General features: G+C 46.3%; 1 protein-coding gene across 2 annotated transcripts in view; it reads left to right on the top strand.

Moving 5' to 3' along the window:
* Positions 1-26,848, top strand: part of ttyh2 (tweety family member 2) — a 45,128-nt gene that overhangs the window by 10,698 nt on the left and 7,582 nt on the right. Inside the window, exons 2-8 of one of the 2 annotated variants that reach the window (XM_056576778.1) lie at positions 1,670-1,848; positions 9,796-9,907; positions 15,706-15,926; positions 18,888-18,983; positions 23,518-23,590; positions 26,089-26,155; positions 26,414-26,469. In XM_056576778.1, coding sequence (XP_056432753.1) covers positions 1,670-1,848; positions 9,796-9,907; positions 15,706-15,926; positions 18,888-18,983; positions 23,518-23,590; positions 26,089-26,155; positions 26,414-26,469 — 804 coding nt within the window. The other variant, XM_056576779.1, reaches the window with a different exon arrangement.

A 26,848-nucleotide genomic window follows, 5' to 3' on the forward strand; every position in this document is an offset into this window, starting at 1 on the left:
ATGGGCTGGGGGGGAGGGGCTAGAGCGTGTCTGTGTGTGCGTCTTGTCAGTGTGTGTATGTGTGTGTGTGTATCTGGTGAAAAGGGGCCCAGGGAGTTAGGAAGTCGAAAAACACAAACAGGACAGGGGGGTTTCCATGACGACCAGGCGGAGGGGAAAACCCTTCCTGAGATGTGTACCTTTCTGAACTGAGGTTCTCTTATAATAAGGTGAAATGAAAAAAAGGGCAAAGAAAGTGAGAAGAAGAAGAACGTGAATGTGAGTCTATTTGTGAGCCGTCTTTGACAGAACGTCAGATTCAGCTGCATTTTCATTGGGTGGGGGGGGGGGGGCCCAGGAGGGAAGGGGGGTGGGGGGATGTCAACTTCCAAACCCTAAACGCAGCTAGGAAACAGATGGCTCCACTCCTTAAACCAAAAAAAAAGAATCAGAGTTCAGACAAATTAAAAGAGGAAGGGGAAGCCCACGGAGGACCCACATCTCGCCATCTGGAGTCGTTACCAACGCCAAAATGAGGGGGAGAACTGTTAAAGCTCATTGCTATTTCTGGCGTGGCTCTTCCCCTCGTACGCACACTCTGCCACAAGGGGAGGGATGGGAGAGGGAAGCCGGGAGGGAGAGGGAGAGGGACAACAGAGCTGACCTTGTTTCGCTCACTCTGAGCGTGGTGTCAGGCACAGTTCTCCCCCTCACCTGGACCCCCTGAAATTTACCGCTGCTAAAGTCCCATTAGCCCCCCCCCCAACCCCCGCTCCAGCAGCTGTCACACACTTTCTAGAAATGAATGCATTCTGGGGGATGTGCGTGATGTTTGGGAGCCATGTGAACTATGAAGTCATGTGACGTGAGCCCGGACTGTCTGCTGACAGCCTGGTGCCCAGGACGCCCTTCCTTCTCCTTTTCAGAGAAGGCGTCAGCGTGTATGACTCAATGAGACGTTTTCAGTTGGAAAAGTTTTTGCAGGTTGAGGAAGGTGTTATACTATGTTTTTTAGAGGGGGATTTAAGGCGGGAGAGACGATTAGAACATTCATAAAAAGATTATATTTTATAATAATATAACTATATTATATAAAGTTACTAAAGACAGTCTCTTTTGACCATGTTTTGAGCAAAATCGTCAATTCTAGATAGAGAAGTGTTTACCTGCACTAAACAAGTAGCAAACACTGAATTGATTAGTTTTGATTGTACAGTTGTGGTTCAAGGTCAATTTACTCCAGCCTGTTCATCAAACGTTGAGCCACTTTTAGCTCGGGACCGTGGCAAAGGCTGCAATCAACTTTGTAAGGTTGGAACAAGATCCTGTTTTCACGGCGTCAGGCGTTGATAAATGCATTTGCAGAATATTTCAATAACTAATATTATTGCTGCAGATAGAACCCTATGGAAAGTGAACAGGGAAATACACATCCTGCTGTAAAGTGTGAATTTCTTCCAACAAAACCATCCATGTATTAAGCCTAAAATCAATTGTGTTTTATTAAAGGCCTGGATTGGATTATAGTTATTTAAGTTTTTTAACCATTTGAGATTGAATATTTAAAATATTAAACATTATTGCACATCGCGACAACCTCCCTCTCCCTTGCATCGTGTTCCCGCCGCAACATCTAGCTCCTTACCTCCATCTCCTCCACCCCCCTCTCTCCCCGCTCCTCCCCCCACAGTCGCTGATCTTCCTGGGCTGCGTGGCGGCGGCCGGCCTGGGCCTCAACCTGCTCTTCCTGGCCATCTACCTGAGCTGCCTGTGCTGCGCCCGCAGGGACGACGAGGACCCCGGCGACACCAAGAAGAAGGGCTCCTGCTGCGTCACGTGGTCCGCCGTCAGCGCCGGCCTCATCAGCTGGTGAGGGAACACACACACACGCACACACACACACACACACACACACACACACACATCATAAACTCCACAAGACGAGTCGATTTTGGGCATTATATCTCATTGCAGTTTTATCAGGATGACATCTACTGTATGTTATTTGTATTTATGTTTATACCTTTATTTTTTATTGAATGATGTGAATTGGGTGTGTTAACTACTTTCTGCCAACCGAATTGCCCCCCGGGGACAACAAAGACCATCCTATCCTATCCTATGTAACGCCAATGTGGTGTCAAAGTAAATGAGACTCTTTCTTTCCGTCGTTGAATGTGCTTCATATAAAATAGTTGGTCCCCTACTTCATCAAACAATTCCAAAATAGGTCTGCGGCCATGCCATGCAAAACCGAGCAATTGTAGGATGGATGTGTTATCCCAGGGTATTTTGACACCAGAAGAATAATACAGGTTCTTACTCACGTGCCATTCCCTTGACTAGCGCGAGCAGGATAAATGTTTCTCCCCGGCGCTATGCTGTTTATTTATTCTTCACTTCAACAGTTTTGGTTCTGTTGTCCTAACAAGGTAGTGGTGGCCTTAGCTGGCATGCTGTTTTCATTGCACACATTTCAGTGCTGTTGTTATGACTGCAGTCGGTGTTAAGCTATCTGGGTCCTCACCGGAGAATGCTGTGGCGTCGGCACCTAGAGACACCTCAGCCTCTCCAAGTTACCCCCATGGCTGGATGTGTTTTTATTCCATATGTCAGCATATTGTTAGCCTCCATAGTGTAAATGCCTATACAAGGAATATTTCAAGGTTCATCTTGTATTTAGTGTCAGTCATGCCTCAGTGAAATAGATGACATAGGCAGATGGAATGTAAAAAACACTCTGATTGGCTTACGATATTCAAAATTGTGATTAAGAAAACCGAAGCACATTCTTGCAAACGCATGTGACCTGGACTGTGAAACCCCTTCTGAATATTTCCTCTTTTAATTAATTGCGAGCAGACAGAAAGTAGGCCGTGTGGAATGGTAAGATCAGCAACATGATGAACGCTCAATAAGTCTCTTTGGATCATGAAAGGTCACATAGAGAGACAAAAACGGTCCACACCCAGTGACAAAAACCCTCTCTTATCGCCTGCAGATTCCCCAAAAGGTCAGTCCTAAGGTCTCTGCTGGGTCCCTTTCCTGGCGGGAAGAGACAAGTACACCTATTCTTAGACCACCCTTCTACTGCAAGTGCTTTGGGTTGCTTCCAAAGGTTGCTGCAGCTAAGCTTTCAGTAAGAACACGCCCTGGTTTACCGTTCGATATTAAGCTCCAGGGCAAAAGACTGGACGGCTCTAATGTAACTAAATCAGAGTTTTATAGCATCCAGCTTTTAGCACCTGCAAATCAGTGACAGTACGCCATATTTCAAAATGGGGCTGTCATTTAAACTATATCAACTTCTAATCTAGTATTTCAGGTAGCATTTCAGCTACCTGTCTGTCTGACCCACTTTCGCAACGGAAAAGGAAGCACTATAAAATCAAAATAATTGGGCCAGACGTCCCTGAACGTTGGGGAGGATTCACCAGCGACTCATTGTGTTTCATATCCCTCTCTGCATGCCAACATTAAGGGGAACAACGATGTTTCACTCATCTTTTGAGGACAGAACGCTGCACTGACAGGGAATACGTCAATACCATGGTATGTAGCGACCGAGGGGGACTTGCCGAATCGTGCGGTTCTCAAGAAGTAAACCGAATGAGGATGGGAGACTTCCCCCGATCCACATGACAACAGGCCTACCGATTGAAAAGGTATAATTGAATTAGGCCGATGCTCCACAGCTACTATGTAAGCTGTTTTGTGTGTTTCGCATATTGTTTGGGAGGCAAAAATAAAGAATGTCTGACGGAACGGGACTATGTGTAAACAACAGACAAAAGAGCAGCCTGTCGAGAGCTGAGCGGTTTCTGAATCAGGGACGCGGCATCATTATATCTAGCTCACTGCTCACACTGCATGTTACTGACACTCACTCTGTGGAGTAAGAGTCAGAGTCAGCTCTCCCTCGCTCGCCCTCTTTCTCTGTCTGTCTCTCTCCGTCTCTCTCTTCAGCTGTCTGTCTCTTTCTCTGTCTCTGTCTCTCTCTCTGTCTATCTGTCTCACTGGCACTCTCTGTCTCTCTCTCGCTGTCTCACTCTGTCCCTTTCTCTGCTGCTGTCCTTCTCTGTCTCTCTCCCTCTCCAAGTATCTCTGACTCTGTCTGTCTGTCTGTCTGTCTGTCTGTCTGTCTGTCTGTCTGTCTGTCTGTCTGTCTGTCTGTCTGTCTGTCTGTCTGTCTGTCTGTCTGTCTGTCTGTCTGTCTGCGTCCCTCTCTCTGGAGTTTCCAACATGAGGCCAATGAAAGTGGTGAGGATACAGTGATGGTACGACCATGACCTTTTAAAAGGAAAAACATTTCCAATAATGATAATAATATGAACAAAGTCATAAGACTGTTTTAGTGTCCCATTGGTTCTCATTCATAGTACCTTTCTGCTGAGGGCTGGCTTGTGTACTAAGTTAAGTGAACAAGGCTGCTGGTCTTAACTGCATTAGGTTTCAATTATTAAAGTCTATTTGTGTCTCACAAAACGAAGATCAAAGATTACCAGTGCTTCTCTTATTAAAAAATGTGAATTAAACAGTTTAAATTGACTACTATGGAGATGCTTATCCAGGCAGAATGGCTTACTTGCGTAACGCTGGCATGTGTTTAATGCTAAATAAAGGCACTATGGTGAATTTACAAAGAGTCACAGTTTGCCGTCGGTGTGGTTGAGGAAAAGGGATTCCTACGAAAAGATATTACTTCAGGACATGTAAAGAATGCAGGTGCTGCATTTTTAATACGCTTTTGAAATATGAATGAAATATGTGTTAAACATAAACTACCCTTTTCCTTAGCACACTCCACTGGCCTGCCACTTTCCCCTAGCATATGAAACATGAACAGTTACGCATTACCCAGGTGACTGCTCTCCCAGAGTCTGCATTTCATTACTTTTATAACCTAATAACTGCATGGGAACACACTGACACACTCACACACTCACACACTCAAGCACTCTTAACTCCTTTTCTCAAGATGAAATCTTGAGAAAAGTCCAAGTCCAAGTCTACTACCGTAATGAATAGCAGTTAACTACGATTGTACTTCAAGTCATTCTGTGCTGCTTCTTAGTAACTCTGCTTATATTTACATTAACTCGCTCTGTAAACACTCCAGAATCCAATAAACTCCTAATAATACTGCAATAAGCTGAACTCTGTGGACGTTATGCGCTCTGTCACAAAAGATTGCTCCCCGCCTGTCTTGAGACCACAGCGGGCGCTCAATACAAATGCAATTACACAGAGCCTAGATCAACACCAGGCCTTGATTTGGTCTGCCGACGACACAGCCGCCATGGGAGAGCCCAGAGTCGAGGAGTTGTTGTCCTAAATGAATGGCGTGAAGGACCGGGGGGAGGCAGATCCTGATGGAAATCCCCTCTTAAGCAGTTTGATTTCAGAGAGATGAATGCGTCAGTGTGCTGCATTGCAAGGCATGGTATGTGGAGACACACGTTTAGCTAAGATTCTCATAGAGGAACAAAGTATGCAGTTTAGTATACTGTATCCAACCGTGATGCATCTTTCTTTAAATCAACTTTAAAATCCACCTTAAAATCGACTTTAAAATCCAGCTTGAAATCACAATTACAATCTCCAGCAAACTATCTGGAGATTTACATTAACTATTTTGGTATTCATTGTCTCCTCTCTAATAAAAAAATTCAACACTTAGATCAAAAGCGACTTCATGTGATTAATGAGGGGGCGTGAAGCCATCAGCATCTTGCTCGAAGATGTCAACTTCTTATCTTTGATCGGTAGTCTCGGTCCTAACTGGAATGTGGATGTGTTCCGGTTGTCAAGGGCGATACCGGGGCTCATGTTAAACGGCCGTGGCTTAATGGCTATCGCTAATGTGGTCCGTAGCCTAATGGGTTCCACCTGTGTCTTTGTGACCCATCGTTAGTCGAACTAATTACACAAAGGCTGTGTAATGTTTGTTGATTCTGGCATCATCTGTCCCCATGTGAAATCATTATTGCGTCTTTTTTTTGGATTGTGTCAAACACCAATATTTCCCAAAAAGCAAAAGAGCATCAAGAGTGAACAAAGAGAAGAGAGAAAGCAAAGATAGTGTGGGAGGGAGCAGCTCAAATAAAGACAAAAGGTTGATCCCACTACAGGAATACAAACACAATGCTAAACCTGCAAGTGATGATATGGTCATTATACTCCCTCAGGGTCCCAAAATGTTGTCTTTATAATAGCAAACCATTGTTTTGGATGCACAGTGGCTTTTGGAAGTTTGGTAATCTGCTTCAGCCAGAAATAGAAGCGTTTATAAAATATTCAAAAGAGTGAGGTGGTGGCTTTATGGTGTGGAGCTTATGAGCGAGGATTAAATGTTTTCTCCTCTTCCTATCTCTCGAAAAGGTAAACACATCAGTACAGAAATTTGTTTCTTAATTTCTACTCCGTCGATATTACTATGTTTAGAAAAATACATCGTTATATATGGTGTAAAACTATATCACATTGTATTCAGAAAATAATATGAGCAATATGTGGCCTATTTTGTTAAAAGAGAGGTTTTCCTTGAGATGTATCCGGAAGTTAATGATTCAGCAGAGGGATGAAAGGTTTCTGCCTCCCTGTTACTTCTCAACGTGACATTTGACACTTCAGCACACGCCTCGTCAAACCCATGGAGAAAAACATATTTATTTACTCCGACTCCCTCGTCTCCGTTTTCCTTTTTTTCCTCAGTTTGGTTTACTAATTAGATCAGAATTGTTACTATTTTCCCTCAACGTGTCCGTGTATTTCTCTTCTGTGGTGCCAGTCTTAGCCCCGGGCTGTGGGAGGAGGGGAGCGGGATCCTGACCCAGATGAATCCCGGAGACAGCCGCTCCCAGGGCTTGCTGGTGTTAACCAGGCAATGTCTCACAATCTATACAAAACAACACATCTGCGAGAAAAGAATTGGGTTCATCAATATGTAGTAAGCGAGTAAATAAGCCCAAATAGCCAAAGGGCCGAAGGTAAAATCTACCCTTTAAAACTCTGAAATGCCTTTTTTTCTGTTTATCGTTTTTTTATGCATCGTCGGCTGTAAACAAATGGGTTTATTTGTCTCTCGCTATCCGTCTGTAAGACCCGCCCTGTCTCTGTTGCTTTGTCACCGCGGTGTCTCTATCACAACCTCTCTGCCATTCTTGTCAACCTCTCTCCATATTCTCAGCTCATTTTCTTCTGTTCCCCTCAATAGTGGCTGTCATTCTGCCACCCTCCTCCTCTTTTTAATATCACCTGGATTAATATCATCTTCTGGAATCGTTCAAATGGTTTCCTGAAAGGTGTTCCTGTTAATGGAATCCCTTCTTGATTAAAACACCTGTTTTTCATCTGCTCCTGTCGTAAGATGGTCTGCGTAGGCGTAGCACTACGAGCAGCTCATGTTCATCTCACATTCAGACAATCAGACGAGATTTCATCAAATCTTGCTGAATCTTTCTTACACTTAAAACCTGCTTTTGACCAATCATGTTGCTGAAGGTAGGGATCTGTAATGTAATTGGCAGAGACAAATCGACCTGCCAAAGTAAACTCTCAAAAAAGTTGACTATGTAAAAAAGTCTTCAACACTGGGTAGAATGGACACTGTAGAAATACAGTTATCACAATCCACTTCTGAAAGCCTCATCCACTTACACAAATGAGTTTCCTTCAGTAGAATACATACTAAACGTCATAGGAAACAAGGCTTAACTCCGCCCCTTGCGGTCCTGGTAGCCGGCCCGCGTTCTGTGCCGTCTCCCCCCAGAGGTTCTGCTTCACCCTGGTAGGACTGCTGGCGTGGAGATGACCCAAACGTTGGCTTCTCCTCAGGAAGCAGCTCAGTGAAGCGGGGCAGGCCAGGCCTCATTTGCTAATTGATATAATCCCCATGCTTGATTAGCAGGGACCCAGCACACTTAACCCCATCCCACAAGGGTTCCTGGGGGTACGATCGGGGCCAAGTCCTCGGTTAACATAGGTCTGGAACGTCATGTTAGATCAGGAAAGAGAACACATTTCTATGGCAACTGAGCTGTTTCAATTTACACTGTGTCCACCCACACACACACACATACGAGAAACCTGCAAATACCGCACTCAGAGAACATGAGATACATGATGCATAATACTAGCCGATAAGTTTAGATTCAATCGATTTCTTTCACACGTAAGGTGAAGTGAGTAAGTTACGCATTTTAGTTAGAAGTTTAAAGATAATGCATTGGTGGGAAGAGGAGGGTTGACCTCTGGAGAATGCTGTGTGATACCCACATCAAACACACACCACACAGATTAATATCTTAAGTTGTCTCTTTTCACTCTTATGGTATGGTTTGTTTTTTGTATGATGGATATGCATGATGAACTAGTGTTTTGCCTACAATTCATTTGATTAGTTGATTTGTTGAATCAATTGATCCCACCATGCTATAGAAATACTAACCAACGTGCTATTTTTCGGCCCATAAAACCTCGTCTGTGAAGGGACTATTCCAGGCCATAAAAGAGCAAAAACTCCCTTGAGCGACTTTGCATCCTGACATTCAGGGAATCCGATTTGAATAACAAAAACAGATTTCAGTGTGTGACTAGTCTATTAGCAAGTAGTTTATAGTTATCGCCACGCAGCTGTTACCAAAGTTAATGTCATTTTAATGGGTGGCAGCTGCCATCCCTAATCATACAGTTGATGTCTGTGATTAAGATGTTATGTGGGCTACATGCTGTAGGGTTTCATTAGCATTTTAAAGGCTTTACCATTTGCATATATACCGTATTGCAGTAATGAGGACTAAAAATAAACAACACATCTAAAGCAGGCAAAATAAAGACACAAGCTATGAAATAGTATGGATATAATTAAGAGTGTAAGGAAAAGTATAACGCAACCTTATCCTGATCTTATGTAGTGTGAAACATACTGAATGGTCCTCCACTTTTCTACACATAGACACACACACATACACGCGCACACACACACACACACACACACACACACACACACACACACACACACACACACACACACACACACACACACACACACACACACACACACACACACACACACACACACACACACACACACATACGCACACCCTGCCACCACCACAACAAGCAGGGCCCTCCTGGGAGATTTTTGAATGAATCCGAGTCTTTCACTCGACTGTGCTCTTCAAGGAGCCCCCCGCCCCCCCAGGGAAACACACATCTTTCCCTGCCCCCTACAACACCACCACCCCCACCCCCACCCCCATCACCACCCCCACCACCCGCTGCTGTTAGTGTTGGTCGGTCCCCTGGTGACCATTTTCTCCTCTTATATTCCTCTTATCCCGATGGCCACTGATGCGTTTCCTCCTGTCGGGGACTGTTAGGCCATTGCGCTCCATTTAGCTGTCACCATTTTGTTCCTAGTTTGTATGTATTCTCCCGTTCAGAAAAGTCCACATGGATGGACACTGGAAGAGGTGCTGGTGGGAGGTGGTTGGAGGTGGTTGAGGGACGATTGTTGCGAAATGCTTGTGAAAAGGAACGTGATTTATTATTCAGGAGATGAGGGCTACTGTTGGTCCAACGACGCTATATCTCAACGTTGTAAAATAAATATTAATATAAGTATACAAGTTTGAAACAAATTTACTTTAGACCCTATTCATTATTTTTATGTCAGACTTGTTTTTCCCGATCAAACATAATTTTTTTATTAGAGAGGAGACAATGAAGCTTGTGTTAGCAGTTTGTCCCTGAGCCCCACTGCACCGAACCTCGTTACCAAACGTTAACTAGTTCACTCCTGCTCCCTTACAGCATGGCGGTAGGTGTGGGTTTCTATGGCAACAGTGAGACTAACGACGGAGTGTACCAGCTGACTTACTCCATGTACAACGCCAACCACACCCTGGGAGGGGTCGATAGTCTGGTGAGTGGTCACACACACAAACACACACACACACACAAACACGCACACACACACACACACACACACATCCACTTTATGTTTTAAATGAGTTGGTTGTGGTAAGGAAAAGTAAAAGTATGGTTGCTAATTGACTCCTTGGCCTCCACAGACACACACACACACACACACACACACACACACACACACACACACACACACACACACACACACACACACACACACACACACACACACACACACACACACACACGCGACCACATGACAGCCCACCACCCCACCCAAAGGGGAGGGTCCCGGGCAGAGTAGCAGGCCTGCGGTTGGTCTTCTTCCTGCCGATCGAGGCCAGGTCCTCGTTAGTGGTGTGTGGTGGACGGAGAGCGCTGCCGGAGCCAGGGCAGAGTGCGTCCACCTGGCAGGGCGCTGGTTCTGTTCCCTCCGAACCAGCAGCCACACGCGAAGGCTTCCACGGCAGGCTCGCCCGTTTAAAAATGCATCAGAACACGGAATAGAGCTAGGCTTCTGAGAGCATAGTACGAGGTATCAGTATGTCAGTGTTACCGGGAGGTACGTTCAATTAATTCACAGCATGGTGATCATCCAGGATCACATGTCAGTCTGACGGGTGCAATCAAAACTATTACAAAAGTTAATGAAAGTGCAGACAAACCCGAGGGAGCGATTATGGCCCCGCAGTCAGAAAAAGGCTCTCCCATAATATTATTACGTTGTTCGCCCGTGTGGCAGCCAACACCTGTTTATTGACGTCTGCAAACAAGGCCAGCGTTCGAAACTACTTATACATCTATTCATGACCTTGAGGACATCCTTGTCCGAATGTGCTGACTGCAAGTGCATGTCAGCAGAACCTTCTATCAATAATGCAGTAACACAAAATAAAGGCACATGTTCTTTCTAAACTGATTTAAGTGGTAGCAAAAGTTACCGCCTTGACAAGGCACTTATGGTTCTGTTTTTCTAATTTCATGCAAATAATTGTGAAACCAGAAGCCCTTAAATGCTACTCAACATTTATTGGTCATTATAGTCCTTCATTCCTGAGTAATTTAGTCTAAAAGGCTAATTTTAAACAAGTAAAAACTAACTCATTTAAAAAATAATATTTTGAGCTGCCTGGGAGATTTGGGTTTTATTGCTCAAGAGGAAGAAAGAGAAATGCATAAAAACAAAGATTTGGTGCTTGCAGCCCATGCTAAGAGGTTATTTATGTCTGTGTGTGTGTGTGTGTTTGTGTGTGTGTGTGTGTGTGTGTGCGCGGTGAAAATCTTGATATAAGCCTGTATCTGGTTCATGTTCTTAAAGATCCAGATGATAAGAGCCCCAAGCCTCCACTGTCTGAAGGGAAGTGTCCCACGGTCACAACGACTCTCCTTTCACTCCATCCCAAATGGTCTCTCTTTCTCCCTGCTTGAACCCGAGTCTTTGATGTGAAACCCCTTTTGCTGTCCTCACGGCCGGCCTCCCTAGTTCCCAGTGGGGCGTTACATGGCGTATTCAGAAGCTCACCACAGTACATCGCTAAAGACGTAGCACACAGGCGAAACAGCAGGCCTTGTTCCAACACCACCATCGCTCTGCAGTGAGCCTTTCATAGCCTTCCCATCGTGCAGAGTCAAACACTTTTCCCCGAGCAGCGGTCAGATGAGTGCTTTCTAGAGTACAAGCCATCGCAAATTCCAAACGGACCAAAAAATGCGTTGTCACCGTTCTTCAGCACACCAAGTTGGAAAGTTTATGGGCCTCTCTACAGATGACGGGATTGTAGTGCATGATCCTGGATGACTTCAACCAGAAGGGATTACGTTTCCCTTCTGGGTTAAGGGGGATCTGTATTGTTGGCTCTGCACTACTAAAGAGTGATGGTTCAATGATCCCCTCAAATGTAAAGCTGGAGCACGGGGGATAGCCGACGGCTTACACCGTGTAAAACACAGCCCATTTACACTGCATACTGCACCTTTTACTGCTGAACATTAGAGCACTAAATCGATCGTTAACGTTAAGTCCTTCCTCTGTGCTATGTGTTTTGAGATTTTTTTACGATCCACCGAACATGGAGGAATTGTATTTTATGAGTAGTGGTGGTGGTGTTCATTTGGGGACTATTTCACGGCACACTTTTCCCAGTTATGATAGTATTTTCCCTCAAGGACGCCGTGCGCGTGTACGTGAGCACGCATGCGTGTGCGCGTGTGAAGGCCTGTCTGCGAGGGACTGTGCGCGTGTCAAAGCCCACTGATTATAGACTGTTAAGGAGGTCTAGTTGCCGAGTGGCACAAAGAGACCAGTGTACCACACGGCGTTCCCAGACGCCACCCCCCCACATAATCAACCATGAGCCCGCGAGACAAAGCCCAGGATGGAGGCCAACAGAGACCCGGCCGGCCCGACTGATTGGCAGGTTGAGCAGGGAGATTGGTATTGAAGCTCGAGTGCCAACAATGGCGTGCCCATGGCCCCACTGAATGTCTTTTAGAGAGGGGGGGGGGAGGGGGGGGGAAGGGGGGGGAAGGGGGAGAAGGGAAGAGAGTGAGTGAGAGGGGGAGAGAGAGAGAGAGAGAGAGAGAGAGAGAGAGAGAGAGAGAGAGAGAGAGAGAGAGAGAGAGAGAGAGAGAGAGAGAGAGAGAGAGAGAGGACATTATTGATGAAGGCTTTCCCCTGAACTTCTGTTCAATAATTCGTTCTAGTCTAAATCGTATGCTTTCGAAGTGAATGCATTTATCCGTTCTCACACTGATTCACACACAAACACAGACACACACTCACACACAACCGCATAGATTTACAAACACACACACACAACTGCATAGATTCAGTCACGCACAGACACACATACACATGCACACAAAGTGTATTTTGGAACGCTTTGAAAGTCACTCTTGCGTGGTAGAACCAGATCATTGTAAAGGGGGTGCCATTCGGGGACATTGGCTTCACACAGCCCACGTGGAACCTGGACAAGAGAGGTGTTAAGAGAGAGGGAGAGCGAGTGGAAATCCACTTTTAATTGAACTATTTCAGCTGAGACGATGCGATTCACTTGATATTTGTCAACCAAATAATAATTCCTTTGTTCCGAGTGGACGTGCCAGTGGGAGGCTTTTGGCAGCCAGCCATCGGACAATGCCTCGTGTCGCTGTGTGGTTCTGGCCGGGAGAAGAGAGCAAGCATTCTGCTCTGTGTTCTAAGATGGCCAGTGATGTAATAGTTATAGGCAGTTATGAAATGTGTGTATAATCGAAAGATACATCCGTGTAGTTTGACACACTTTAATGAGGATGAGGTTAAAATATTGGCCTTAATACAATACTGTTGTTTATTTCCTTATTTCCTTTATTTCTTAGAACAATGTCATGAAAAAGCTACCTGATAAAACATTACCTCCACATATAACCCTCATCCTATGCAGGATCATCAATAGTTGTGGTCCATAATTAGTTGGTTATCCTGATGATACAACCTACAACAAAAGGTTTCTTTACATGTCTTTAAGGCCTGTAATTACAATTTGAAATCATTAAAGCAGAAGTTTAATCCCTTGTCCCGTACACCCCCCGGATGACCTCATGTCCCCCCTCCTCTCCGCCCCAGTCAGTAATCTGCTGATGGTGTAAAGGTTTAATGGTGTAAACCGCTCCAGACACTCGATTGGAGATGGAGCGCTTTGCCCCGTCGGGGACGGGCACCCTTGTCCTCGCTCCCAGGTATGACTCGGCTGAGATTAACCCTGTGCCCTCCCTGATTCACTTCCTGGTGCTCACAAAGCTGGCCGTGCAACCAATTAACGTTGAGCAGAAAGCGCTGACTCTGCTTAAGACTTCACTGAATCTCATTCCGAATCCCGCCTGGACCGGCCCTGGAGCCGATCTCACACATGTTGGACTCTCCAGGGACACCTCCTGTCTATTCTCATCTGCGCTCGCATGATTAATGAAGAGCTTACTCTATCCCTCATTAGGGTGTTGTTCATCTTTTTAAAAAACATTTAAAAACGATGCAGATACAACATTTAACACTTCTCTTACTTTGAACCTATAGCCAATGTTAGGGTCATATCTTCATTCAAAATGTTTTTAGATTAGTTATTGATTCATTGAATTTCTGACGCATCCAGGCTTTTCTTCAAGGCTTCGCGCCCTATCTTTTCATTTGAAAGATATATTTCTTCAATGCTACATTTAGTTGTTAGAGTGAGTCATTAGTTCATTAAGTTCGTACACCTACTCGTCTTGTTATTTGTTCCCTATTCATCTTGGTTCTCGTCTCTTAGCCATCAAATTGCTTATTAAATCGTATTCATCTGCTCCAGAGCACTATCTGCCATGCCCTCAAAAATAAGAGACTGTGCTGCTCAGACAATGGGGATTCAGAGTGGGGACTCGTATCTCCCCATGCTCGGTATTAGACCGAGATCATGGCAAGATAAGCAGGATCATCTGTCTCTCAAAGCGCTCCAAGGTAAGATTAGCATGGAGCAGGAAGAAAGAGGCCCCCCCATCTCTCCCCCTCCACCCCCACACACAGCTCTCCCCGGGGGTATCATCTCCCCAAGTGTCGGAGGAGTTTGAGATGAAGCTGTGTCGATGGAAGGGTTAGATAGCTGAGCACCGCAGGCTAACCCAAGTATTATCTTGTGTGTGACTCTTACCGGGGCCTTGCCACCGTTGCACGGCACGAATGGATCTTTTCAAGTCCTTGAGTCTCATAGGCTGGCCTCGGACCAGGCTACTTGACAAAAATACTTCGTTTTTTGGAAGCAGGTGGAACGGATGTGGTGGATATTTCAGTTGTTATTCAGAAATTATATTAAATAGATCCATGCAGGGAATGAAGTTTATTCAGAAGTGCCTACTCTTTTTTCATCCTTTGTTTAAAGACAAACAAGCACAGTTGTCATTAAATAGCTTGGATTGTGCTTAATTCTTCTCTCTCCTTCAAAGTATTACTCCGTCTTATTCTCTGTCTCTTCTCCCCTGTCTCTTTATTCCTGACATTCTCTCTTGCCATCGGCAGTCTATCAAGAGCCGCGCATTGAATGCAAACCAGAAAATTAGTTCCCCCCCAAGTCTATTCCCCTCTCAGCTTTCTCCGAGTTCTATCCCTCGACAAAGGCTGCGACAATATGGCCCTTCTCTCTGGTGAATGCACCTACCCAGGGCTGAATGCCGGCATTAAGCGCCCTTTAATTACCAACCATTAATAATGAAATAGCAGCGCTTCTCGGCTCAGTAGAGCCTTGACGCAAGCGTCTTGTTATTGATCTTGTTTTGGTGCAAAGCCAAGTTCTGACTCTTGACACCTCAAACGACAAACGGAGTGAACTTCTTCCTCAAACTTCTTCCTCTGGATCCTTTATTTAGTTAAAATCAAAAAAAAAACAACAGCCACTTAGACTGTCAGGCAAAGAGAGAGAAAGAGGTCATCTGAGGACAAGGATTTCCCCAGCCTTTCTAGGTAGTCCCATGACTTGAGATTCGAAACCACAGCCGTTAATTGCCGTGCAGTTTCACAGGAAGTCACTTGAGTGCCCACCTCCTGCCAACCTAAGTATTGATGTGGAAGGAGGTGGAAGTTTAAATGAACTGCCTTGCTGAACGGATCCCGATCCCCACAGCACCTGGAGCTCAGGCTTCGCCACTGCCTCCGCGACAAAGTTTCCTCTCCCTGGAGAACTTCTCCCAGCCCTCTCCATCGTTCCTGACCCCTCGTACCAGCACCAGCACCACCACTGCTTTGCATTAAACCTCCTCTCTCTCTCCACCCTGACCGCACCCCTCCAGGTGTCGACCACCATGGGCAGCATGCAGCGGGGGCTGCAGCAGCACCTGGCCCGGCTGGACGAGATCTTCGCCACGCGCGGCGACTACGTTCAGACGCTGCAGTTCATGCAGCAGATGGCGGACAGCGTGATCAAACAGCTGCTGGGCCTGCCGGACTGGATGGAGGCGGAGGTGGACCTGGCCTCGGTGGCGGACAAGACCGCCGACATAGAGTACTACAGGTGAGCCGTTGCTATGAAAACTATAGAGTACTACAGGTGAGTTTATTAAGGACAACTATAGAGTACTACATGTGAGGCATTACTATGACAACTATAGAGTACTACAGGTGAGTTTATTAAGGACAACTATAGAGTACTACATGTGAGGCATTACTATGACAACTATAGAGTACTACAGGTGAGTTTATTAAGGACAACTATAGAGTACTACATGTGAGGCATTACTATGACAACTATAGAGTACTACAGGTGAGATGTAACGATGACAACTAAAGATTACTACAGGTGAGTTTACTAATGACAATTATAGAATACTACAGGTGAGACGTTACTGAAGACGAGTGCTACAGGTGAGACGATCGTTACTTATGACAACAATTAGGAAAAGCACTACAGGTAAGATGTTACCAACGTGTCTGCAGAACACAACAAGGTCTTGCATATGAATAATTGCATTTAGTGTATTAGAGGTGAGTAAGACCTTGATAATGACCTATCACAGGTCAGATTTATTATTAATGCATTACCAAAATATTGGACTGGGGAGCCAGATCAATACAGTGTAAACAAGTCAACAAACGACTATACTAACCACTAAGTTATTCTGCATCCAGAGGTCCAAAGTTGACAGATTCACGTATCCCGGACTGCACCCTGGAAATAATAAATAATTCATGTTTACGTGGAACTATCCCGCATGTTATGACCCGAATACATCATGTGTTATCAGTCGTAATACGGATGAGAGCATGCATCACCCTGTTGTGTTCTGAACCCCTGCGGAGAAGAAGAATCGAGGGCATCTAATGCAATCCTATGCAATCACGAAGGCAACCGGGGCAGCCCTAGCCTGTTGGTTAGGGCTGATGGCCTCTCAGAACACAGGCTCTGGGTTTGAGCCCCGATGGCCGCAGTCTCCCTGGATGAGGGAACAGGCTGAGAAGTACACTCAACCATTGTAGCTGATTAATGGGTGCCATGGCACTCATGGAAGAACTGAAAATACCCAAATGCCCAACTACAAAATATATCAACAAAATCATGTCTTTGAGCAAATACAGAGCTTTAAAAAACAAGAGAATATGTAAGGGATAATGTATAGAACGCCGGTCATTATCGGGAAATTAAGCCCAGACAGGGAAAACAGGACACCGACACGCAGAGAAGCTGTCTTGCTTTGCCCTGAAGGGGCTTGTTTTCGATAATGACCGGCGACGTTCTATACATCATCCCGCTTATTACACGGCTACTTGCCAAAACGAAAAAATAGCTTCACATGGTGTGTCTTTTAACAATTTATTTGTTACCAGCATTGAAGGGTTGATCAGCAGAGAAATAGTCTGCCAAAGACGTTGACGTCTTAGTTACTGGACTACTTGCGGAGTGATACCAAAGACGTCATTAGGGGCAAAAAATCCTTTGTTTTCCTTGACAGGGGTCAATTATACTTAGCAACGGTGAATTATCAAATATCACCGCCGTCAGTTGTGAAGGGCCCATGCAAGTGAACGGAGCGTTCCACGGCATTGAGAAGACCCGTGTGATAAGAATCGATAATGTCTCTGGGCCTGGCCCTTAAGTGTCCCCGTGATGGAGTACACCAGATGGTGATGTAGAAAGTGGGCCGTTTGGTGTTTTATGGTTGCGGTGCTGGCATTGATTTGAATCCAACAGCCTAGCGTGTATCCATTGATCTGTAATGGGACTCGCTTGACTGATCAATAAGCTGAGCTCTACACCAATGGACGCTAATAGCACCAGACACTCAATGGGACACTCAATAGACTCTGGTTGTTAATGCGCAATGGGGGGGGGGGGGGGGGGGGGGGGGGGTCTAGCTGGCTGGCGTTTCTGCTCACGTAGCACCAGTGTGGTCAGGGGAGAGAGTCTGTGGGCTCATGCATGTTGATACATGTGTACACTACAATACAGGGCTTGTTAGTGAAGCCTGTGTTTTCTTTAACAACGAAGACCAAGAATTATAGGTACGGAGGAAATATTATAGGTTAGTAATGGATCTGAGGGAAGGGAAAACAGAGTACAGAGAAGGGAGTGATGGAGGACTAAGAGAAGAGAAGGGATGGGGAAATGGGTGAAAGATGCGCAAAGGAACTGAATGTGAAGAGGGGAACATACATGAATACACAGCAATCTCATTGTGGTTTGGGAGGGAAGTAAGCATCGCCCCAGAACGGCCATGGTGGGATGGATAATGGGGGTTTACAGAAGAGGGATGTGTGAGAGGTAAGAGAATCGATCAGATGGATGGATGGCCGACGATGTGGGCGGATTAGGAATATAAAACACAGGTCTATTCATTATTAACCATCTAGACACCGGAGTTGACTTTGAATGATCACTTGCACTCTATATAGCACACACTCACACATAGACACACTAACACGCACAGACACACATTTTATTAACCGCCATTTGCGGAATGAAGGCAATGTTTTAAGTTAATGGACTGCTTTTAGTCAATAACACTTTTCTTGGTGTAACTACCCAAAACATCGCTGTCATAACCGCCTTAAATGTCATGCAGAGTGGACTAGACCTTTCTATAGAGAAACACTTCGACAAGTTCAGGACAATGATGATTTATATTGACCATCAAAAAAGTATTGTTGATATATATATGAATTATTCGAGTGGTCGGTTTGATTAAGCATGATTCTCTCTGTCTGTCTCTCGCTCTGTCTAACTCTATATGTCTATGTTTATCTCTGTCTCTCTATGTATACCGGTATCTGTCTCTGACACTGTGTGTGTGTGTGTGTGTGTTTCTCTTTCTCTCTATTTCACTATATGTCTCTCTCTATTTCTCTCTCTCTCTGTCTCTCTCTCTCTCTCTCTCTCTCTCTCTCTCTCTCTCTCTCTCTCTCTCTCTCTCTCTCTCTCTCTCTCTCTCTCTGTCTCTCTGTCTCTCTGTCTCTCTGTCTCTCTCCCTGTGACCTGTAGGTGGTTGACCTACCTGCTGGTCCTGATCCTCAACCTGGTGATCTGTCTGCTGTCCTGTCTGGGTCTGGCCAAGCAGTCCCGCTGGCTCCTTACTACGTGAGCAACCCCTACATCACCCCCCCCACCATCCTCACACCCCGCCATCATCACACCCCAAACCGATACACACCTTGGTCTTGTTTCATTGCACCTTTGAAATGATCGAGAACTGGATAAGGGTTTTGCAAAATTAATAAGTTAGTTATTGGGTAGATGTCGTGTAATTGTTATTGCAAATCTGGATTTTCTTTTTTTGCTGTTGAAATCCTTTCACAATCAGCAAGTTCTAAAACCGCGGCAGTCCCCCTCCCGTCTCTGTGAGTAATGGACACGGGGCAGGATTCAAACGGATGAGGAAACGCCACAGAACCGGCCAAATAAGGTCATAGGGCGACAGCTCATTCCATGTTGCTGGCTCCATTGGGGGGATGGTGGGGGGGGCTGCCTTCACTACGGCTAATCTACAAACTGGATTAAGTGAGCCCAGTTTGGAGGGAGCGGCGGCGTGGCGTTGTCATGTGACCCGTCCGGCAGAACAACTTCCGACGCCCACAGCACAAGTCGCCAGGGCTTAACTCCTGACCTGCCCTCAGGGACATTATATAACCGCAGAATGAATGGCGCGCACACACACACATACACACATACACATACAAATACACATACACACACAAATACACACACGCACACACAGATACACACATACATACATACATACATACATACATACATACATACATACATACATACATACACACACACAGACATATACATGCACATACACGCACACACATACACATCGCACTGAATTATTCATTGATCCTGGCAGGGTGTGTTTTCCTTCTCTGTCTCCGTTTCTCGATTCATTTAAATTGCGCAGCAAAGTGGGACAGCTTGTGGAGAAATAAATTGTGAGCGAAAAAACATTATTTTACAGACAATGGTTGTCATTATCTGTAGTCTCGAGGCGATGGAGAGGTTGGGGATGGTTTTCTTTTGGTTTGGTTTGTTTGCTATCATTTTTACCGCACGCACGCACACACACACGCACACACACACACACACACACACACATCTCTAGTCCTAACTGTACTTCTCCACTGGGATTTGATTGAGTAAATCTCCTTCCCCCTTGCGGTGAGGGGGGTCTTTGCAGAGCACGGGGGGGAGGGAGGGGGTGAATCCACCCGAGACCCCCGTTCACACGGGTGAGCGTCTCTTTGTCTCTCTGCATCCATCATCTGGGAGAGGCAGCCAGGCCAGTGCTGTTCTGCTAACCATGCTCTGCTCCCTCCCTCGCTCACACACACACACACACACACACACACACACACACACACACACACACACACACAGTCATACTCGTACACACAGACATACACACTCACACCCCCCCCCCCCCCCCCCCCCCCACACACACACACAGCCACACTTTTACACACAATCACACTCGTACACACACTGACATACACACACACACACAGTCACACACACACACACATTCTCAGTCACACTTGTTCACACACAGACACACACACACACACACACACACACACATTCTCAGTCACACTTGTTCACACACAGACATACATGTACACACACATGCACACATACTCACAGTCACACACACACACACACGAGGGAAGTCAGCTTGTCTGCCGCTCAAGTGGAAGGAATGAGAGGGAATTGAATTCTGGAGGGATGTGGGGGTCTGTGTGTCTAGGGGAGGGGGGGAAGAGCCTTGGGCTTTGGAAGCTCCACTGTAAGTTACAAAACTCAAAACAATGCACTTGGTCATGTGTTTGTGTGTGTGTGTGCGCGTGCATGTGAGACTTCTTTTAACATTCAACTATTAAGTTAGTCAAAAATAAAGGTTAGATAGGAGACAGACAGACACACAGGCCTTTTCCTTTTATTGTCCTTTGCAAAGGTGACGCATTCGTTTATAATAAAGGTTCATCTCACTTCAACTAACAGACATAAGCCCAATTGCGTCATCGCAAGACAAAGTCGCAAATGCTTACTCGTCTGGAACCTCTCACTTCATTTACCATTTCCAACGGGGCTTCATTGAAGTCGCAGACTAAAAGGCCTCAATAAACAATCAGAGCACGGAGACGTGTGACACATCAACAGCAGCCATCATGGTTTGTTTTAGGAAATGCATCAACGGCCCTCCTGTAGGCTCTGTCATCGTATCAGACCCGCCCCGTATGAGATCAACGGCTGTGGAAGTCCCTCTGAGCAGGAAGGGGGACCGGACACGTATGCCAGAGCAAATAAAACGTGGGCTCGCAGGTGGCTCTGGTTCCCTGGCCAGCGTTATGTTGTTCTTGCTGCTTTGCGGTCCTAGGAATAGACTTTCCCCCCGTTGCTCGCTAACCTGTGCACCTGCACCCTTAAGCGCTCCCTGGAAAAAGGGAATAACAGGATCTGAGCGCTCCGTGGGGATGTGACCTGCTGACCCACAGGGGGGATTACACGGCACACTTTGTTCCAGCTGGGCCAAAACAACAACAACACCGGTCCAATAGGTGCACAACAACACTGGTCCAATAGGTGTACAACTACACTGGTCCAGCAGACGCATAACAACACTGGTCCAATTGGTGTACAACTGCACTGGTCCAGCAGACGCATAACAACACTGGTCCAATTGGCAAACAACAACACTGGTCTAATAGACGCACAACTACACTGGTCATACAGCAGATAACAACACTGTGAAACACAAGGCAGACTTCCTTGTTTTTCCTAACAACAGGTCTTCTGACCGAGCCATAGACACACTGACACAAACACTCATTCACTCATTCACACACACACACACACACACACACACACACACACACACACACACACACACACACACACACACACACACACACACACACACACACACACACACACACACACACACACACACACACGCCGAACGCACACGGTCAGGGACCAACAAAAGGTTAAATGGTGTAGCCCTTTCTGGGATATTCTTATTCCGCCCCGTGCAGAAGACTTAAGCACCTTTTAGCCGGGCTTCACTTTAATAGGCAGCACACGTAGGACGTTGTAGAGCGGCTGTGTCAGTGCCAGCCCATGGCCTCAGCAGCTGTCGCCGTCTTTAATATTTCAATATTGAATCACGCCGACGACGACCAACAACTCTTTAATGCCTCACACTTATCGTCAACGCCGTCCCCGGATCGCTGTGTGCTCTCACACAGATGGCTTCAAATTAAGTTTTTTATATTACGCCGAGATAGCGAGAGAGAGAGAGAGACACAGAGTTAGAGCGAGTGGGAGAGAGACAGAAGGACAGGGTGTGAGAGAGAGAGAGTGAGTGATAAGCGGAAAGGCAGGGGAGTTAGGGAGACGCTGAGGGAGTGACGGAGGAACACTCAGGGAGAGAGACAGATAAAAGATGGCGGGCTGCATCTGTGGTGTTGGAAGCTCATTATCTCCTCCGGAAGGCAGCGATGAATCGGAGCATCCAACCAGGCCCACACATTCTTTTGACGGATGAACCAGAGGATAACACGACACACAGACAGATAAATCGCTTTATTTTTAAACTCTACTTTGTCCTAATCACCAGTTTCCCTCAGATAAGGGGGCGGGTTGTGACGATTTGAGGGGATGACGGGGGCTGGCAACGCTGGTTTATATCAGCAGAATCACATTGTGGTTTACCGGAGTTTGTTTCGCCAGGCTAGAGCCGTCCGGGATTTGATCATTGTCAATGCACACACGCACACGAATGCAAATGCACAAACGCACACGCACACAAATGCAAATGCAGACTCACACGCACACAGTTACACAACACAAACGCACACACAAACATCTTTCTTTTTCTCCACCTCTTCTTCTCGTTCCTCCGTCCCTCTTTTATCGCTGTCTGTCTGTCGAGAGTGAATGGAACAGCCTCTGCAACACTGCAGAGAACCTCACTTTCATTTTCATGTTGTCAATTTGTGTCTGAAACAAAGGGATATGCAGTCCAGAGGAAACCGTTTAGGGTCGGGGGGAAGTTCCTGTCTCTGGCGGCCCCCCCAGCCCACCGCTCTCCATTTCTCCCTCGCTTCCTCTGTCACATTTCCTTTCACTGTCTGTCTGAATGCCTTTTATAAATTCTCTCCCTCTCCCTCTCTCTCTCTCTCTCTCTCTCTCTCTCTCTCTCTCTCTCTCTCTCTCTCTCTCTCTCTCCTCTCTCTCTCTCTCTCTCTCTCCCTCCCTCTCTCTCTCTCTCTCTCTCTCTCTCTCTCTCTCTCTCTCTCTCTCTCTCTCTCTCTCTCTCTCTCTCCAAGGGAACTGATAATGAGCTGTTAAAAAAGTCAATCATTCACTGCGATGGATTCCTACGCTGCGTTCTCTAACTGGTGTTTAACTGCTTGGATTCCATTCCCATTCCTGGAGAATCAATTCAACCTTCAGTAGCAATCCACTTCCTGATGCACCATTCCTCCCTGGAACTGGGTAGTGTAACCTCCTGTCTGTCTGTCTGTCTGTCCGTCTGTCTGTCTGTCTGTCTGTCTGTCTGTCTGTCTGTCTGTCTGTCTGTCTGTCTGTCTGTCTGTCTGTCTGTCTGCAGGATGATGGTGTGTGGCGTGCTGACCCTGATCCTAAGCTGGGCATCCCTCGGCGCAGATCTGGCCACCGCTGTGGTGAGTCTATTAGATCCTCCTCCTTCCTCCCCTCCCTCATCCTCCTCATCCTCTTCTTCCTCCTCCTTCTCCTCATCTTCCTCCTCCTTCCTCCTCATCCTCCTCATCCTCATTATCATCCTCTTCTTCCTCCTCCTTCTCCTCATCTTCCTCTTCCTCCTCCCTTCTTTCCTCATCATCTTCCTTCTCCTCTTCCTCCTCCTCCAATGTGAATTGACTGAGTGACTTACCAAAGCCAATCAACGCTTATCGCCCCAGCAACATTGATAAATCAGCATGATGTATCAGGGGCCAGAGATGTATATATACACCTTTAATTGTGTGTGTATGTGTGTGTGCGTGCACGCGCGCGACGGGCACACCACACTATGGAGTGTGTCAAAATGACTCCAGGCAGGGTTAAACAGAATGATAGTATTTGATCTACTTTTCCCCCACTGGTAGTCCCCATCTCTCACCTGTCTCTGTGAATAATGTTGTCACAGTAAATCTTCTATTCAATCAAATCTATATATAGTTGATTCTCTCTCGCCTTGTTTTATGAAAAGATTCATGCAATATCCCAGATTCAATAGTGTATGTTGAATGTGTGTCCGGCTTTAAAACAAGGCTGCTGGCTTTCACAAAGGCCCAACACACATCCTCTCCTCATTCCTCATGGGCGCCTTACTAGACGTGCTGTCATCATAATAGCATCATCCCTCCAGCTGGGTTCACTCTGCTGTGGGCCAGCTGGTGTTTCCTCCTGATCAGTGCAGGTTGTAAACCGATGCACATGGATGAAGGTTGACCGCGGCCCGCCGTGCCCTCGTCGTCCTGCGCCACGCGTTCCTTTCCTCAGCCTTGGAGCCGGCAGCGCCTTGGCAACAACACAGGCCTGATAATTGCCCTCCCATGGTTGGCGGCAGCTGTCCACCAGGAGCACTGCCACAGCTCACTGCCACAACAGTGGAATATTCAGCGTTGTCAGCGTACTTTGTGCGTGTGTGCTTGTGTGTGTGTGTGTGTGTGTGTGTGTCTGTGTGTATGTCTATATTAGGAGAGGAGGGTTTAATGACCCATGCAGATAAACCTACAGGAATAAAAAAAAAGTGTGTGTGCTTGAAAGTGCGCATATGCAGGCACCGTTGTGCCACTGGGTAATTGCGCAGGCCCCAATTAGCATAGCGCCAGGGCACATTGAACATTAGCGTCTAATGAAGACACACTTCTGAAAATCTCTTGATTCTAGCGAGAGATTCTTGTCTATTGGACAGACGTGTCCCTTTATAGTGTTTTAAACAAAGGCTCTGTGTGTGTGTTGTGCAGCTAACAAATTAGCCTGTGGAGATTTAGCATCCATGCAGAGTAGCCCCCCCCCCCCCCCCCCCCCACTCAAAGTTCATTATGAGTTGCTGGTGCCGTATTATTTTGGAAAAAGTCTGTCAGGATCGCTTTAACTCACTTTATTTGGTAAAGTTTTGGACTAGTCTCTATGAAGCAAAAGGAGGGGAGTTGTATGGGCACGCGTGGAGATACACTTAGTAGGGCATCTGAAGGATGCGTTACCTGGAGCGTTCTAGCCCCCTGGGCTATGTGTTGTGAGTTATCTACTGGACAGGCGTGAACTCAGTTATGTGCTCTGATTGGCTAAGCATGGTGCTGAACTCCCGCCCCCCTGGATACCCGTATGTGTCTTTATGCTGTCCCTTGTGGCTATGTGTTGGCATTGCAACTTGGTTTGTGGCTATGTGCGGGAATTACACTTGTTCTTGTGGCCTTGAGCTTCTGGGTTTCTCGAACACCTGGGCTGCTCGTACCTCTAGAATTGGTACATGAATGAATGGCTTCTTGTATGGGCCGGACGCCTCCCTAGGATGGGGAAGAAGCCTCTCTAGCCGCCAAGGACATATGTGGCCTGTTGGTATGAATGTGTGAATTATGTTACACTGGGCACTACTGAGAAGCTATGCTAGCCATGTTGCTATGCTAGACATGCAAGCAAACTTAGTGCCCTCTTAAGAGAGTTGCTTTGTGGTGCCCAGAGCGGTTTAGTATTCAGGCAGCTCCGTTGGGAGTCTACTGTCCTCCCACGAGGCTGGCTGGCTGAGGCAGATGTACCGTGGCTGTCAGGCAGTGACTCTCGAGTGACAGCTTTTAAGAAAACCTGTAATCAATGGTTTGAACACATTGCTTTTCCCACACTGTGGTGCAGAGTCTCTGCATTAGTCATACCTTTCTCAAGAAAGGGGAGTTGGTATTAAGCTTTGTCATTAGTTGGAACATAAGAGTACTTTTCTTAAATACGTCTTAGTCCCCCTATTTTGTATTCTTTGACCATAGAGTGTGTAAGAGTAGATTAACCTCGTCCGGTCAATACTGCGATCTCTTGAGTGTGTTTCTGTCTTTGAGACACTAGGCTCCTGTTGTGTCTAACTGAACCGGTTAACTTCTTCATGTTGCTATATTGAAGCTCTCTGGTAACATATTAGTCTTCTGTTCTTTACATTTTGCTCCAGGGAACCAGTGACTTCTGCGTGGCCCCTGACCGCTACCTACTGAGCCAGACCAAGGGGATCAGTGCCGGTGAGTTTAGACGTCAAGAGCCATGTTGTGAATAAAACGGCATGACGCCATATGCTGTGAAAGTAATTGGTGAGAGGGTGTCTTTATGTGGATGGTTTAGTAATCAGGTATCTTTCCTGCGTGCTTCTGTGTGTGTGTGTGTGTGTGTGTGTGTGTGTGTGTGTGTGTGTGTGTGTGTGTGTGTGTGTGTGTGTGTGTGTGTGTGTGTGTGTGTGTGTGTGTGTGTGTGTGTGCGCGTGCGTGTGTGTTCGCCCACAGAAATCCTGCACTATTATGTGTACTGCAACCAGACTCTTTCCAACCCCTTCCAGAAGGTAGGGCAAAATAAACATTGCTGATTTTTCTTCTATACTCTGAGTCCCTGCATCTGAATGCATCCCCATTGTTTTCAGCTATTTTATATTCTTCCTCTATTTCCTTATTTTCTCTCTCTTAGACCCAAGGGAGACCTTTTTTTCCCCCAACTCTCGTTGTCTCGACCCCTTTGTCTCCTCGCTCTGTCTGTTCCTCTTTGTCCTCCCGTCTAAAAGGGAACAGGCCCTGCACACTAAAGACAAACTCGCCTGCATTTTCATGTTGGCATCTTGTGTCTGAGACAAAGGGATTTGAAGTCCAGAGGAAAAGCGTTTAGGGTAGAGGTGAAGTTCTGTCTACAGCAAGACCCCCCCCCCCCCCCCCCCCCCCCCCACGTCC

The sequence above is a fragment of the Gadus chalcogrammus genome, chromosome 18, assembly GCF_026213295.1.
Source record: "Gadus chalcogrammus isolate NIFS_2021 chromosome 18, NIFS_Gcha_1.0, whole genome shotgun sequence".
NCBI classification, from domain to species: Eukaryota; Metazoa; Chordata; class Actinopteri; order Gadiformes; family Gadidae; genus Gadus; species Gadus chalcogrammus.